At 38.0% G+C, this 17,776-nt stretch overlaps 1 protein-coding gene across 1 annotated transcript in view; it reads right to left on the bottom strand.

Moving 5' to 3' along the window:
• Positions 1–381: 381 nt before the first annotated feature.
• Samd9 (sterile alpha motif domain containing 9) overlaps positions 382–17,776 on the bottom strand; it is a 34,730-nt gene continuing 17,335 nt past the window's right edge. Inside the window, exon 3 of the mRNA XM_052719749.1 lies at positions 382–5,380. Coding sequence (XP_052575709.1) covers positions 627–5,372 — 4,746 coding nt within the window. The 5' untranslated portion in view covers positions 5,373–5,380 and the 3' untranslated portion in view covers positions 382–626. The remainder of the gene's footprint in view (positions 5,381–17,776) is intronic.

Consider the following 17,776-nt stretch of genomic DNA (forward strand, 5'->3'; position numbering starts at 1 on the left):
GCTACATAAAGAGACCCTGATTAAAAAACAGCAATGTAAAACTAAAATAAAGCAAACAAACACAAAGAGAGAGAGAGAGAGAGAGAGAGAGAGAGAGAGAGAGAGAGAGAGAGAGAATTGCTAGGAGATAAATTTCAAATATTCTTATAACAAGACATAATTTGTGAATCCATGAATATATTCTTCAGCTTAATTTAGTTTGGTCATTGTGTAATGTATACATATTTCAAAACATCACATTGGATACCATAAATATGTATTTTTAAATTAGAAGTAAAGAGTGAACTGATAAATTATGGAGGTAAGTTTTATGCAGGAGGCAGGGGAAAGACTCTTCCCAGCAAGATTCTAGTGAGACTATGAAGACAAAAACCAATTACATATTTTGGTTTAATTTTATTTTGCAGATGTTTAGAATAAGTTCTTGACAACATAGTTACACAGAGGGAAGAATAAAAGGATTCTGTGTACCCATTGCACAGAAATAGCCTGAGGCTCAGCCTTGTTTTTCTTCTACTACCTCCATTCCCACTACACAGAATTACTGAGTTTTATCTATAAGTAAATTAAAGGAAAGAAAAAAGACGAAACCAAAACCACATTTCTAGATGGGGAAACTCAAGCTCTTAAACAATTTTAATGTCATAAGCAAGAAGGCCTCCAATGGAAAATCCTAGATAAAAAGACACCTTTTCTATGCTTCTCCCACTTCTAAGTTGACCTAAGTGAGTGGGTGTAATTGGTATTGTGATTTTTTCATTGATTCCATACTCTATATATAAATTGTTGTTTTCAGCTCGTCCCTGTAAACGAAGCAAAAGATCCTGGACTTTTTTCTCTTCCCATACTTTTCCACTATGCCACAAGGAATTAATATCAGACCTTTCAAAATTTTCATCAATTTTTCCTTTGTGGATAAGTCTGTTCCTATTGTTGCCTTTCCCAAGAAAGAAATACGCAATTGGTTGCTTCGTGCGATACATGCGTTTATATTGCCCCCTGAAAGAATTTTCCAGTGCACGGGCGTACTTTTCCAGTTGTTTAGAATCTTGATCTAGTTGTTGGTTTTCTGGCCAGAATAAAAGAGAAGCTAGGAAATAAGGTTCTGAAAATTGGTAAGTCAGTCCAATTGGTTGCAGGATCTCTCTAAGCTGCTCTTTCAGTTTTTTAATTGGCTTTACTAATTTGGAGGTAGGGTTAATACAAGAGAGAATGATGTTGGCCAGGATGAAATTTTGCTTTTCCTTTTGTTGGGTTTTGCTAACACATTGCTCAAGAAGGGAAGTGTATTTGTTCACTATATCTTCCATGGGACCCACAGCATCTTTTGGACTTTTGATAAGATATTCTAAGAGTCCAGAAAACTTGTCTGCTTTTAAAGCTTCTAGACTTCTCCGAGTCCTTTCTACTTGAAGTGGTAGACTGAGCTTTGATCTAAAGTTTTGATTTTGTGATTCTTCCAAGGGACCGAATATTTCTACATACCTCTTAAAATACCCAACCATCTTTCTCCGACTTTTAGCCTCTTCATATTGCTTTATATTGTTTCTGGGTTTTAGAAGGACAAAGTAATCATCAAAAAAGTCAAAGGATCTCTTCAAAGAAGATTGCAGGTTAGTTAGATAAGGAATAAAATTCTTGAGTGCTAACTTAAATTCATTTAGATTACCTGGGATATCCCGATTTCCTGATATAAAGTTAATCATATCTCGTTTAGATAGTTCATTTTTGTTGTCAAAAAAAGGAATGAGTTCGAGGATCTGGATAGTGTAGAGTCCAACTTCTATCTCTCCTTGATAACCAGCTATGTTGTAAGTATCATACCTCCTTTTTGACTTCTGATACAGCCTTTCTTTCCCTTCATACTCTCTATCTTCAGTTTGCCGTTGAGACTCTTTGAAAGCATCTGATGCATGCACAGCTGAATCTAAAAGTTCAGTTAGCTCATCAACCGAGATAATCCCATTTCTTATGTTATCTTCTATCCACCATCTTATTTTACTTTTGTAGACTTGACCTAGTGTATCTGAGATGTAGGAATTATCAGGCTCTATCTTTTTTGCTTGTTCTGCCCAGATTAGAGCGTTTTTAAAGTCCTTCTCTTTAAGATAGAAATGTCTTGCCAAGGCTTGGCAAATGAATGCATTGGGGTGAAATCTACGGGTAGCTTCAAGTAATACACCTTTAACTGCGTCATTTCCTTCCTCTTTATGTAATGCTTCGATGAATGGGGAGAACCAGTTTCCGCTCTCACCTTCATGTTCATTGCGTTGTCTTGTGAGCAGCAGTGTTTGCATGTCTTGGAAAAACTTGCTTTTTCCTAAACCCATATCATAGAACAAATTTTCTGTGAGCATATCCATCACAATTTCACTTTTGTTCAAGTTGTAGCTTCTCTTCAGCTCCTCCAGCGAGACAGTGGCAATCAAATGGTGAATGATGCGCACTCCATAGTAGCTCCCACATTCTATCACCTCCGATTTGATTAGAATTGTAGAGTACGTACCCATCTTCTCTTCAAACTTTTCTGTCCCCCAGAAAGCCTTTTTGTTTGAGATTCCTAGGAAATACTCACACTGTGAGAGGGAAATGGTAGTGTCGGGTACATATGCATTAAGAAGAGCCAGGAAAGCAAAGAGCTTTGCTTCCTTGGTGGCAACATTTTGTCCTTTCAGAATGTTCCTGACTACATTTTCTATATACTCTCTGTTAAAGTTTGTTTTCATGATCATAAAAGAATAAAAATCTTCAAAGTTTTTATGCTGTTCTTTGATTTCCTTCAATTTAAGCTCAAATGCTCTTTGTTCTTTGTCAGACAGTTGGTGTACCAGAGCAACGCTGTCTGGGATCTTTGCACTTTTCTCAGGATTTTGTGACCTTGTACAATTTAGAATGATCACCAGAGGCTTCTCATATCGAATACATTTGTTAGCAACAGCAGTTTGAATGGCAGCCTGAAGAAGGTAGACGTTGTCTTGCTCTTCAAAATCATCAACGAGGAGCAGTATAGGTAAGTACTCCTGATGGCTGGTTGCTCCATAGGTGATTAAATTTGTCACCTGTTCTCCAATTTCTGAGAAATCCTCTGTCTTGTTTTTCAGCACAGCACATCTGAACTTCTTTCTTAGCTCCCAGAGAATATGCATGGCCAAAGTGGTTCCTCCACAGCCCGGATGGTGATACAGATGAATAATTTTTGCACACATTGGTTGAGAAGAATCTGCCCATTCTTGAATTTTTTTTTCAAGTTTTACATATTTATCCCTTTTCACAAATGGTGAAGAATAGTTTTCAGAAGAGAAGTAGAAGTTCCACCAGGACACTTTGCCACCCCTGTAGAAGTCTTCCTCTTTGGATGTCTTGAATTCAAATAATTTCTCTTTGTCTTTTTCCAAGAGTGTACCTTCACATTCATTCTCACAGAGAATTTCCAAGGCAGTCATGATTTCTTCTTCCTTTTTCAGAAGAACAGTAGATGAACCAACAGACGGCAAGAATCTCTTTGAAGACTGAGTTAAAGATTTTAACTTAAGAATAGTACCATTTATCTCTGCAAGATTTAAAGTAGAAATACTTTGGCTTGATAGTTCATTTTGCTGTCTTGATAATCTTGCTTCAAGTAGGTCTTTCCATACCTGAAATATGTCTGAGTGTACACAAATACACAGTATATTTTCCATTCCTTTGAGATCTTGATAGAAAGCACAGAAAGTCTCAATAAGAGGGTCTCTTGGATCATCCACAGGGGACAGTAATAAAAATACCACCAAAAACCTTCCTTTTGGCATTATGTCATCACGTGTAAGAAATGAAATCAGCCTCCTGACTTCGGAAGCTCTTTCTCTTTGCCAGGAAAATGGATCTAAGGGTTTGTATTTGTCACTTTCCAGGTCTAATCTGCCGTTGCAGAAAATCCAGCTGGGTTGCTGGTAAAGATTCAGACTAGAAATCTTCTCATTTAATGTAGTTTTTCCTTCTACAAATAGGCTTGGAAAGTGGAGATTTGCTACTCGGCTTCTTTTGAAAGCCTTGACTGCACCATTGCTCTCAGATTCAGGATCAAATTCCAACACAGCAAACCATTTAATTTCCTTCAGGAAATCTAAGTGATTGGTTTGATCTGGATGGCATTTGTTTGTGACAAGTATGTACCACTCATAGTGTGAGTTATCTAACAGATCCTGGTATCCTGTCAACAGGTCAATTAGCTTTTGTCCCTCACTTTTTTTCCCATTTGGTTTTACTTTGCATTTTGTTTCTGCTTCTTTCCTAGAGTCTGCCACTGCTTTTAAATCTAACTTAAAGGCCTTGAAATCAGCTTTATTCCCTATGATGTCCTTACTTTGGGGCCCATCTCGCACAAAGACTGAATATTTTGAACTTTGTTGCCATGTTTGGTTCTTAAGATGTTGCATTTTGATCTGGAAATAGTCTTCTCTACATTCAGAGTGTTGTGGAATGACATCTACTTCAATAACAAATTTGTTAGATGGAGTACTATTTGGCAGTAAAACTTCCACAAATCTTGGCTCTCGAATACACTTCTTTGCTTGTTGAACCTGATGGACCTCAAAATACTGGTCTATCATCAGATTGAAGTGGTCAATTAGGGCGTCTTTAGTGACAGTGGTGAGTTCCACGCCAACAATTTTCCCTTGGGGTTTGTCTTTGACTCCAAAATGAATGGTGCCATTGGTACGTGAATTCATACATGCTGAAGCAAATCGGAAGGTCTCATTGCTAAATTTCATCTTAATGTCCTTTTCTGTGGCTGTTGCTGTGTTTGTGAAGGCTTTGAATTCATGTACTGGGTCAATGAGATTGAGTGGCCCTGTTTCAGGCTGTAGGATGAAATGTAGTTTGTAACGATAGGGATTACTGAATTCATTGAAAGGGTATGCAACACATGTTGGTCCTGGAGATGACTGTTTATCCTGTAGCTCTGTTTTATTTCCCATCAGTTCATTTTCTTCTGATTTAAAACTTTTAGCCTCTGGCCTCACGGCAGAGGCATCCATCTTATTTGATTTCTCTTCATCCCTTTGGTTTTGCTTTGAAGTCTCTCTGCTTTCTGTCTGGGTTTTAGAAATATTTTTACTGCCTTTTGTCTTCTTAGGTGTCTGAGTAGGATGTTTTGAAGATGCTTTCTGCAATTCTTTGAATAGCTCTTCTATTTGGATTGCTGGCCCATAGGTTATGCCCATTTCAACAAGATTGTTTTTATTTAACCACTTCAAGACTGCTCCATTCACATCCTGTGCCAGCAAGATTTCCCTGTGCTTTTGGCCAATCTTATGACTTTCTAACCACAGGTTTACATCCTCTTTGGTCCAGTCATCTGTATTTTTTGGAAGGTTGAGTTTCTCTGTCATTCTGATAGCTGTATAGAGAAAAAGAAAAATGATGTTGTAGTTTATAAGTGAAAATGTGAAACATTCAGTTTTTAAATAGGTAAAATATGCGTGTGTCAAAACATTTGTAAAGTTTCTGACACCAGTTTATTTTATATCAACCAAGAGAAATACCACCAAATACACATGCACAACACTTTTCTTTACCAAATTGTAGCACATTATTTCTAGTTCTCTTTACTTTCATTGCCTTATACATGGAATATATGGGAATACTTCCATTCATAGATCATCCTTTTTATAGTTGTCAACTATAATGTGTGTTTTCTGTATTATTAAGGATATTTAACCCTGGTATATAGAAGAAAAGAAAATATAAAACTAAGTGTAGAACTAAGCACAGATTGTTCAACTTGATGTGATACAGACAAACAAAATAGAACATATGAGTGTTAAGCATAGTTAGAAAGGAATATAATATCAAACAGTAATTAAAGATTTATGATAGACATAAAATACTTAATATTTTGAGCTATTAATTGGGTTTCTCATTTGTAAACTATTCTGATGCTTTGTGTTATCTACTCAGAAAATATAAATCCCAGGGTAGGCTATCAAAGTAATTGACAGTTAGATGTGGTCAGACGTAATTATTTGTTTACATCTTTCTGATTAGAGAAAGTGTATGCCTTTGACTGAGAACCTTTTGTATAATTCAGTCCTAAAATTGGACAGACCTAAAACATGTACACAGAAAGAGAGGTAGGTTTCAACATTTCAGACAAGATTGTTAGAATTCCTGGCCACCCCCCCCCCCGCCCCAGCTACATGACAGCACATACACTGTCCAGACTGTCCAGTAGCCAGGCAAGAGGCTTAGTCATCCCAGGGTCTTACATCCTATGTAATCCGTGTGCTGTGTGATCATATAATTTGCTCACAGCATGATCACATAATCCATGCACATATGTAGCGTAGTTACATAAGCTCATATGTGCATGCGCAGGGGGAACCTATAAAAGCAGGTTCTATCTATCCCTCCTCTCTCTTCTTGCATGACTTTCCATAGGCCTAAGCACCCCCTTTTGTTTCCCTTCCCCTAATAAACTCTTATAGTGGGCTTTGTTATACCTCATGGCTTTTCTTACACTGTCACTTAATGAATAACATTGCGCCATTTAATAAATAACAAAGATGAGATTGGGTGCATCCCGGGTGGTATTGTCATAGTCAGGTTTGAACGTTTTAATCTAATTAGCAAAAGGATGTTATTAGATAACCATAATTGTGTATATATGGTAAAATATCTAAAAAAAAATTTTAAAAGCTATAAAAAGTAATACATTGAAATATGCATATAAATGTAATTATAGAAACATTGTCAAGTAACTCAAAAGAAGACAGAAAGATAAGATGGACAAAGAAAAAAATAGAGAATAGAGAGCGCAGAAGCAGGATTAAGTCCTAACATAACAATAATTACTTTTAATATAAATGTTTATATACAGAAATTAAAAATACAGAATAGGTAGACTGAATTAAAACTATGGCTATACTCTATCCTGTTTATATCACACCCAATTGAAATATGATATGAGCAATTGAAAGTAAAAGTATAGATAGATCTATATCATTCAAATATCATTCAATTAAATACAGACGTAGCAATACTAACAAACTACAGACAAAGCAGATAAAAGGATAACAGAATAAAGAAAATAATCAGAGATAGGGATATTTATATTGATAAAAGGTCACCCAACAAGATGTTACAGAAAACCTAAAGGTATTTGTAGCAGGCAAAATTTACATCACCATTGCAAAATGTGTGATGTAAACACTGTTAAGGTTTTTACAATTCTAAGCAAATCTACATAAATAACTATAGGCATTAATACCTTTCTTTGCCATAACAGTTGATACAATAGTTAAAAAGCAATAGAAAACATATAGAAAAATTTAAAATTACCAGTTTAACATTACCATCAATCAATAGGCTCTAAATAGCATTTATTGAATAATCTAAGAACCAAAAAAGACCATTTTTAATAGTCAAGATTTTCCATTTCCTAAACTATAAAACAAAACTTCAACAAACTTAAAATAACTGAAATCATGCAGAATGTTTGCCAATCATAATATAATCTTTATGATTTTTATGCATTTATTTAATGCACTTGAGTGTATGTTTTATGTGTGTGCACATGATTGTCAACTTGATGGATTTTAAAGTCACTATAGAAACAAATCTTTGGGCATTGTGGTGGTTTGAATAAGAATGACCCCCATAGGTTCATACAATTGAATGCTTAGAGAGTTGTACTATTTGAAAGGATTAGGAGGCGTGACCTTGTTGGAGAAAGTATGTCACTGACGGTTGGCTTTGAGTTTTTTAAAAGCTCAAGCCAAGCCCAGTGTGAGGGCTATTATTGGTCATCAATTTAATTACATCTTGAATGAACTACAATAAAGTAATGGATTGTAATCTTGAAAGTAACTACAATGAATGAATAAATGAATGTACAATCAAGTACACCTGTGAGAAATTTTGTTTGCTTGGTCTGAAGTGGGTGAATTCACTGTTAGCCTAGTCCTTTGAGGTAGGAAGACACACACGATTGATCTGGATCTTGGGGAAGGATGACACACCTTTAATCTGGGCTATGCCTTCTGCTGGAAGTCTATATAAGGACATAGAAGAAGGAAGCTTTTGCTTTTTTGCCTGCTTACCTTCACCTTGCTAGCACATCCTTTCCTTCACTAGCATATTTAATTCTACTTCTTCAGGATTTCAGTACATACTGAAGACTAGCTAAGACATCCAGCCTTGTGGACTGAGCAACTATTGGATTCTTGGACTTTCTGTTCACAGCCAGGCATTGTTGGATTAGCTGGACTTCAGCCTGTATGTCATTTCAGTAAATCCCATATACATATATTCATGCATACATAAATACAAATATATATATATATATATATATATATTACACACACAAACACACATATATTCATTCTATAAGTTCTGTTACTCTACAGAATCTTGACTAATACACCCAGTGATTCTCTCTTCCTGCTGCCTGAATGTAGAACTCTCAGCTCCTTCTCCAGCACCATGTCTGCCTACATGCCACCATGGTTCTGCCATGCTGATAAAGGACTAAACATCTGAAACTACAAGCAAGCACCAATGAAATGCTCTCCTTTATAAGAGTTGTCATGATCGTGATGTCTCTTCACAGCAATAGAACACTGACTAAGACAGGCATGTCTGTGAGAAATTGTCAAGATTGGGCTAATTGAAGTAGGAAGACTCAACTTAAACATGAGTGGTGTTGTTCTAAGGGCCAGGGTCCAGGACTGAATAAGAAGGAGAAAGCAAGATGAGCACAAGAGTAGGTGGGTATTTTTTTAATCAGGACTGCTAGCTCCCCAATAACCACAAAGAGACTTATTATTAATTATAAATGCTTGGTCATTAGCTTAGGCCTGTTACTAACTAGTTCTTACATGCTAAATCAACCCATATTTCTTATCCACACTCTGCCACATGGCAGTACTTTTTATCAACATGGCATTTTCATCTCCTGCTTCCTCTGTATCTGGCTTGAGACCCCACGTTTTTTCATCCCTGTACTCTCTTTTTGTCCACAAGTCCCACCTAACCTCTACTTGATGAGAGCTATTGGCCATTTAGAAGGTCATCTTGGCAAAGACACATCTTCACAGTGTAAAAAAAGATTGTTCCATAACACATAAAAATTCATCGTTCTCTGCTTCTTGACTGGGAATCCATGATGGAAGGAGACAGCCAGTTCCAAAAAGATATTTTCTGACCTCCACATGCTTTGTGTGACATGTTCACACACACACACACACACACACACACACACACACACACACACACACACACACATTCTATACTTGATTTTTAAAAATTTTTTAAATTTTTTTATTATTTTATTTTACAATATAATTTAATTCTACATATCAGCCACAAATTCCCTTGTTCTCCCCCCCTCCCGCCCCCTTCCCCTTCCCCCCAGCCCACCCCCCATTCCCATCTCCCCCAGGGAAAAGCCTCCCCTGAGGATTGAGTTCAACCTGGTAGACTCAGTCCAGGCAGGTCCAGTCCCCTCCTCCCAGGCCGAGCCAAGCATCCCTGCATAAACCCCAGGTTTCAAACAGCCAACTCATGCACTGAGCACAGGACCCAGTCCCACTGCCTGGATGCCTCCCAAACAGATCAAGCCAATCAACTGTCTCACCTATTCAGAGGGCCTGATCCAGTTGGGGGTCCCTCAGCCGTTGGTTCATAGTTCATGTGTTTCCATTCATTTGGCTATTTGTCCCTGTGCTTTATCCAACCTTGGTCTCAACAATTCTTGCCAACTGGATTCCCAGAGCTCCACCCGGGGCCTAGCCATGGATCTCTGCATCCAGTTCCCTCAGTCATTGGATGGGGTTTCTAGCACGACAATTAGGGTGTTTGGCCATCCTATCACCAGAGTAGGTCAGTTCGGGCTATCTCTCGACCATTGCCAGCAGTCTATTGTGGGGGCATCTTTGTGGATTTCTGTGGGCCTCTCTAGCACTTTGCTTCTTCCTATTCTCATGTGGTCTTTATTTACCATGGTCTCCTATTCCTTGTTCTCCCTCTCTGTTTTTGATTCAGCTGGGATCTCCTGCTCCCCCAAGCTCTCTTTCCCTCGCTACTCACAACACCAGGGAGGTTATCTGGAAAACAGGACCCCAAGAAAGACACAGGGATCACCCAATGATGGAGAAATGGATGAGATCTACATGAACAGCCTGGACGTGTGTGGGGGCTATACTTGATTTTTTATTTTACATTTTTATGTTAGCATTAGTTGCTTCACTTTACATTTTCAAAAATGTACTCCTGCCTCCTTATCACTCTGTTCATCCTCCCCCCTTCACACAAATCTTTCTCTCATGTTCATGTCTATTCTTTTTGTTTTACAACCCCCAAGATTAGTCAAGGCCATCTGATGCATATTATTCTTTTAAAAAGTTTGAAAAAATTTTTTAGCAAAATTTCAGTATTTTTATGGGTAGACAGTATTATTGTAAAATTTATATGGAAAAATCAGAGAATACAGTACAATAGGTTAAAGAATAAGGTAAGGGAGTGTTTCAAGACATTTTTGACAACTGCAATTATTTAAGGTCTGTGCTATTAGTGAAGAGACAAATATATCAACAGAGCTGATTAAAGTCCCAGAAATAGACTCATGAAAATATATCCAAATGATACTTGAGATAGATGCAAAAGTTGATTGTGTGGAGGATTCTAGGATAGTTGTCTCAACAAATGATGCTAGAGTAATGGAAAATCCATTTTATACACAAAGTGAACTTGAAATGCATCATAGATTTACATATGTAACACAAGAAAATATTATGAAAATATGTACAAGAAAATCATGTTTAGGTATGTTCCTTGTATTCCTGATCTCTCTAAGACCTTTATCATGAAGGGGTGTTGGATTTTGTCAAAGGCTTTTTCAGCATCAAGTGAGATGATCGTGTTTTTTTTTTTCTTTCAGTTTGTTTATATGGTGTATTACATTGACAGATTTTTGTATGTTGAACCATCCTTGCATCCCTGGGATGAAGCCTACTTGGTCATGGTGGATAATTTTTTTGATGTGTTCTTGGATTAGGTTTGCCAATATTTTGTTGAGTATTTTTGCATCAATGTTCATGAGGGAGATTGGTCTGTAATTCTCTTTCTTTGTTGTATCTTTGTGTGGTTTGGGTATCAGGGTACTGTAGCCTCATAAAAAGAGTTTGGTAGTGTTCCTTCTGTTTCTATTGGGTGGAACAATTTGAAAAGTATTGGAATTAGCTCTTCTTTTAAAATCTGGTAGAATTCTGTGCTGAAACCATCTGGTCCTGGGCTTTTTATGGTTGGGAGACTTCTAATGACTGTTTCTATTTCCTTAGGGGTTATTGGTCTTCTGTATCCCAGAATCTAATCAATATTTATATGTATAATTCAGCTATTATTTGGCTTAAAAGGGCTTATTGGGAAATGTTATCATTTTTACTATTTTCCACAGAGAAAATTTTTCCAGTTTCAAATAACCCTGGACTTTTGAATTATAACCTGCTTTTATGTTCAAGCTGTGTATTATTTCTCCTGCAGTTGTACATAAAATGTTTTTACATTCAAAAAAAGGACAAATAGTATAGAATTGTATTACATGAAATATATAGAATATACAAATTCATAGAGACAGAAAGATTAGATGTTATTTCAAGATGGAGAAGAAAGGAATATACAGCAATGATTGCCTAAGTACAGAATTTCTGTTTTGTGTGATGGAAAAGCCCCACAAATGGACAGTAGTATCAGGACAAAATATCATGAATGTAATAAATCAATACAATTAATGTAATTAATGAATATCATAAATATAGTTATTGAATGAATACTGTGAATGTAATCAATAAATACCACAAATGTAATAAATATCATGAGTTGAATTAATGAATATCATGGTTGTAATTAATATCTTGAATGGAATTCATGCCACTGTGAATTGTGAACTTAAAAAGAGTCACAAATGCAAATATTATGTTCATTTAAAACAAAGAAAATCTTCATGATCTAGAAACAGTAAAAAATTCTTGTCCTGCTACCAAAAGCATGATTAATAATGAAAAAACTAATAAATTGAACTTAATCAAAATTAAAATTTTTTTCCTATAAAACAACATTAAGATGATCAGAAAACAAGCTATAAACAAAGAGAAATATTTATATTCAAATCACATGAAGGATTTGTATCTATATTAAAGTTTTAAAACTTGTAAGTGAAAATACACAACTAGAAAACTAACAAAGGAGAGGAAGAGATATTACTATTGAAAATATAAATGGCAAATATACACATTGAAAGATGTTGAACGTAATTAGTCATCAATAAAATGTAAATTAAAACCACAAAGAGATGTTACTACACAGCCATCAGATGAATAAAGTAGTGACAGTGATCATTCCAGGATGTGATGACAGTCTAGAAGTTTCCTCCATGACTCCATGAATAAGAAGAGTCAGGGTAGCAAAGGAGAGACCATATGCTGAGGAAAGAAAGAGCGCTGGAAATCAAGAAAGAGGTGGGAGGACACCAAAAGAGAACGAAGAAACAGAAAGATGATGCATTGCAGGTAGGAAACAGACAATGCCCCCATCCTTCTACCCCATAGTTGGGGGTAGATGGGGCCTGAGGGGGCAACAGAGAGCAGAGGCCCCAAGCACTAGGCAAGCTCTGCAGCTCTGGTAACAACAGACTGGCAGTCTTGGCAATAGGAAGAACTCCAGTCCTCCCAAGGCTTAATCCAGTGTGCTATTGTAGCAGGAATCTTAAAAGTTCTTATTAATAAAATCAAACCTGAGGCCAGTTATTGGGATGAACACTGGAAGATCAGAGAGACAGAACAAGCCACAGCTAACTTCACCTGTGACAGTGACTCTCCTGTGTGGCAGGCTAGCTAGTATAGGACAGAACTAAGGTAAACACAGGCAACAGGTACTCCACCACAGCAGGAAGAAGCATTGGCAGAGAACACAATACCTTCTATTTTATTTTATTGCTTATTTGTATTAATATCTTTTTATTTAAATTTCTAATTTTCTATTTTATATGCATATCTTTCTTTAACCTTTAAGATTATTTTTGATATGTACATTTCTGTATTTGCAGCATTCAGTTGGTATGCTGTAGCTTGTGGAAAAGGCTCTTATATTTGTCCTTCTTTTCTTCACACCAAATACACAATGTTTTTTCTACTGTGTTTTATACCTTTACCATTTGCTCCCATTTTCATTCCTTTTTTTTTATTTCATAATTTAATTTAATTTTACATATCAGCCATGGATTCCCCTGTCCTCCCCCCCCCCCCGTCCTCCCAGCCCACCCCCCATCCCATCTCCTCCAGGGCAAGGACTCCCCTGGAGATTCAGCTCAGCCTGGTTGATTCAGTTCAGGCAGGTCCAGTCCCCTCCTCCCTTCACCCAGGCTGAGCAAAGTGTCCCAGCCTAGGCCCCAGGTTCCAAAAAGCCAGCTCATACACCAAGGACAGGTCCCTGTCCTACTGCCTGGGGGCCTCCCAAACAGTTCAAGCTAATCAACTGTCTCGCTTATCCAGAGGGCCTGATCCAGTTGGGGGCTCCTCAGCTATTGGTTCATAGTTCATGTATTTCCACTAGTTTGGCTATTTGTCCCTGTGCTTTTTCCAATCATGGTCTCAACAATTCTCGCTCATACAATCCCTCCTCTTTCTGGCCGATTGGCTCCCAGAGCTCCACCTGGGGCCTGGCTGTGGATCTCTGCATCTGTTTCCATCAGTCATTGGATGAGAGTTCCACCATGACAGTTAGGGTGTTTGGTCATCTGATCACCAGAGTAGGTCAGCTCAGGCACTCTCTCAACCATTGCCAGTAGTCTATAGTGGAGGTATCTTTGTGGATTTCTGGGGACCTTTCTTGCACTTTGTTTCTTCCTATTCCCATGGGGTCTTCATTTATCATGGTTTCTTTTTCCTTGTTCTCCCTCTCTGTTCTTGATTCAGCTGGGATCTCCCGCTCCCCTAAGCTCTCTTTCCCTTGACCCTTGCCCTTCATTACCCCCACTTACATCCAGTTTGCTCATGTAGATCTCATCCATTTCTCTGTCATTGGGCAAACCCTGTGTTTTTCTTAGGGTCCTCTTTACTAGGTAGCCTCCCTGGAGATGTGAGTAGCAGTCTAGTCATTCTTTTTTTTTTTTTTTACATCTAGTATCCACCTATGAGTGAGTACATACCATGTTTATCTTTCTGAGTCTGGGTTACCTCACTCAGAATGATTTTTTTCTAGATCCATCCATTTGCCTGCAAACTTCATGATGTCATAGTTTTTCTCTGCTGAGTAGTACTCCATTGTGTATATGTACCACATTTTATTTATCCATTCTTCAGATGAAGGGTATCTAGGTTGTTTCCAGGTTCTGGCTATTACAAATAATGCTGCTATGAACATAGCTGAGCATGTGCTCTTATGGTATGATTGAGCATTCCTTACGAATATGCCCAAGAGTGGTACAGCTGGATCTTGGGGGAGATTGATTCCCAATTTTCTAAGAAAGCACCATATTGATTTCCAAAGTTTCTGTACAAGCTTGCATTCCTGCTAAGAGTGGAGGAGAGTTCCCCTTTTCATTCTTCCTGTCTCCATTATTACCTCTTCCCCATTTCCTACTTCACTACTTAAATATTGTTACCCTCTTGCAAAAAAAGAACAAAAAGATAAAAAAGAGAAATAATAAAACAATCCCCCACAAACCTCTATAAACTGCATATTCTACAACCCAACCAGTACCCTAGTGCTGCTGTACCCAAACTTTATAGAGGACACAAGTCAAGATCCCAGTGTCTTGCCTACCAGCTGACACTGGGACTGCTGTCACACCATCACAGCTGTCATTGTTACTACTACTGAGTGTTAGGGTTTTTTTTTTTTATTTTGCAATACAATTCAGTTCTACATATCAGCCACGGATTCCCTTGTTCTCCCCCCTCCCGCCCCCCTCACCTTCCCCCCAGCCCACCCCCCATTCCCACCTCCTCCAGGGCAAAGCCTCTCCCATGGACTGAAATCAACCTGGCTATTTGTCCCTGTGCTTTATCCAACCTTGGTCTCAATAATTCTTGCTCATATAAACCCTCCTCATTCTCACTAATTGGACTCTCAGAGATCCACCCAGGGCCTAGCCATGATCCCTCATTAGTTGGATGGGGTTTCTAGCATGACAATTAGGGTGTTTGGCCATCCCATCACCAGAGTAGGTCAGTTCGGGTTGTCTCTCAACCATTGCCAGCAGTCTGTTGTGGGGGTATCTTTGTGGATTTCTGTGGGCCTCTATAGCACTTGGCTTCTTCTTATTCTCATGTGGTCTTCATTTACCATGGTCTCCTATTCCTTGTCCTCCCTCTTTGTTGTTGATCCAGCTGGGATCTCCCGCTCCCTCAAGCTCTCTTTCCCTCAACCCTCGCCCAACACTCAGACTGACTGGGTTAAAAAACAAGAGCCTCCTATTTGTTGTCTCCCAGAAACTAACATTGGTAGGTGTGGTAGTTTGAATATATTTGGCTCCCATAAACTCATAGGTAGTGGCACTATTAGGAGGTGTGGCTTTGTTGGAGGAAATGTGTCACTGTGGAGGAGGGCTTTGATGTCTCATATATGCCCAAGCCATGGCCAACTTCCTGTTACCATCAAATCAAGATGTAGAATTCTCAGCTCCTTCTCTAGCACCATGTCTGCCTGCATGCTACCATGTCCTATCATGAGGATAATGGACTAAATCTCTGAACTGTAAGCCACCCAATTAAATGTTTTCCTTTATAAGAGTTGCCATGGTCATGGTGTCTCTTCACAGCAATAGAAACTATAACCAAGACAGGCCCATAGGAAGTGGCACTATTAGGAGGGGTGGCTTTGTTGGAGGAAGTATGTTACTAGAAGTTGGTTTTAAAGTCTCAGATGCTCAAGCCAGGCCCAATGGCTCACTCTCTCTTTCTGCTGCTTTTGGATCTGGATCTAGAACTCTCAGCTACTTCTCCAGCACCATGTCTGCCTGCATGCTGCCATGCTTCCCACAATGATGACAATGAACTAAATCTCTGAACTGTAGGCCAGTCTCCAATTAAATGCTTTCCTTTATAAGAGTTGCCATGGTCATATTGTCCCTTCACAGCAACAGAAACCTTAAGACAGTAGGAAAGACATTTAAAAATCTCTGTGAGTTCAAGGCCAGCCTGGTCTACAGAGTGAGATCCAGGACAGGCAACAAAAACTACACAGAGAAACCCTGTCTTGAAAAACGAAACAAAACAAAACAAAAGCATACAGAACATCAAATAGACTGGATCAGAAAAGAAATTTCCCACGACACGTAATAATCAAAACATTAAATGTACAGAACAAAGAAAGAATGTAAAAAGCTTCAAGGGAAAAATACCAAGTAACATATGAAGGTAGACTTATTGGAATTACATTCCAGTTTTCAGTTGAGACTCTAAAAGTCAGAAAGATTTAGAGATCACAGATGCCAGCCTAGACCACTATAACCAGCAAAACTTGCAATAACAGTAGATGGAGAAAGACATTCCAATATAAAAGCAAAATATAAGGAGCATTTATCTACAAATCCAATTCTACAGAGGTGCTAGAGGTTAAACACACCCAAGGAAACACAAGAAATAATTGTCTCAGATCAGCAAATTAAAAAGGGGGGAAGAAACCCACACCAGAACAACAAAATAATGCTGTCTTAGTTATAATTGATGTGATGAAACATCATGTCTAAAGCAACTTTGGAAAGAAAGGGCTTATTTGAGTTACACTTTCATGTCACTGTTCACCAATGAAGGAAGTTAGGACAGGAACTTAAACAGGGCAGGAATCTGGGGGCAAGAGTTGATGCAGATGCCATGAAGGAGTGCTGCTTACTGGCTTGTTCCTCATGGCTTGCTCAACCTGTTTTTTTTTTTTTTTTTTAATAGAACCTAAGATCACCAACGTAGGGGTGGTACCACTTATAATGGGCTGGGCCTTCCATCATTAATTATTAATTAAGGAGATGCCTTGCAGGCTTGCCTAGAGCCTCATCTTATGGAGACATTTTTCAGTTAAGGCTCTTTTATCTCTGATGACTCTAGCTTGTGTAAAACTGGCTAGCACAAATGGAAATTAACAAACTGCTCATAGATGACTCTCATTACCAATGATCTCAATTCACCAACAAAAAAAAATACAGACTCACATGATGCAAACAAAAAACAGGATTCATTTTTCTGCTGTGTCCAACAAATATACCTTAACATCAAGGATAAATATCACCTCAGAGTAGAAGGATAGAAAAAGATATTCCCAGAAAATAGACCCTAGGATTAAGCTGGTATAGCCATTTTAATATCTGACAAAATAGACTTCAAACCAACACTATTCAGGTGAGTTAGGGACAGACAGTACATACTCATCAAAGAAAAAAAAATCTACCAAATATATACATCAAAAACAAGGGCACCCAAATTCATAAAAGAAACAATACATTACTAAAATCACATATTGACTCTCACACACTAATAGTGGGTGAATTCAATAACCCACTCTCGCCAATAGACAGGTTATCCAGACAAAAACTAAACAGAGAAATGTTGGATAAATAACATCATAAACTAAATGGACCTAATGTGTATTTACAGAACATTTCAGCCAAACAAAAAGAATATACCATCTTTGTAACACCTCATGGAACTTTCTCCAAACTGACCACAGACTCAGACACAAAGCAAGTCTCAACAGATACAAGAAAACTGAAATAGCATCCTGCATTCTATCTGATCACCATGGATTA

This window comes from Peromyscus californicus, unplaced genomic scaffold, assembly GCF_007827085.1.
Source record: "Peromyscus californicus insignis strain IS unplaced genomic scaffold, ASM782708v3 Scaffold_6__1_contigs__length_162567912, whole genome shotgun sequence".
NCBI classification, from domain to species: domain Eukaryota; kingdom Metazoa; phylum Chordata; class Mammalia; order Rodentia; family Cricetidae; genus Peromyscus; species Peromyscus californicus.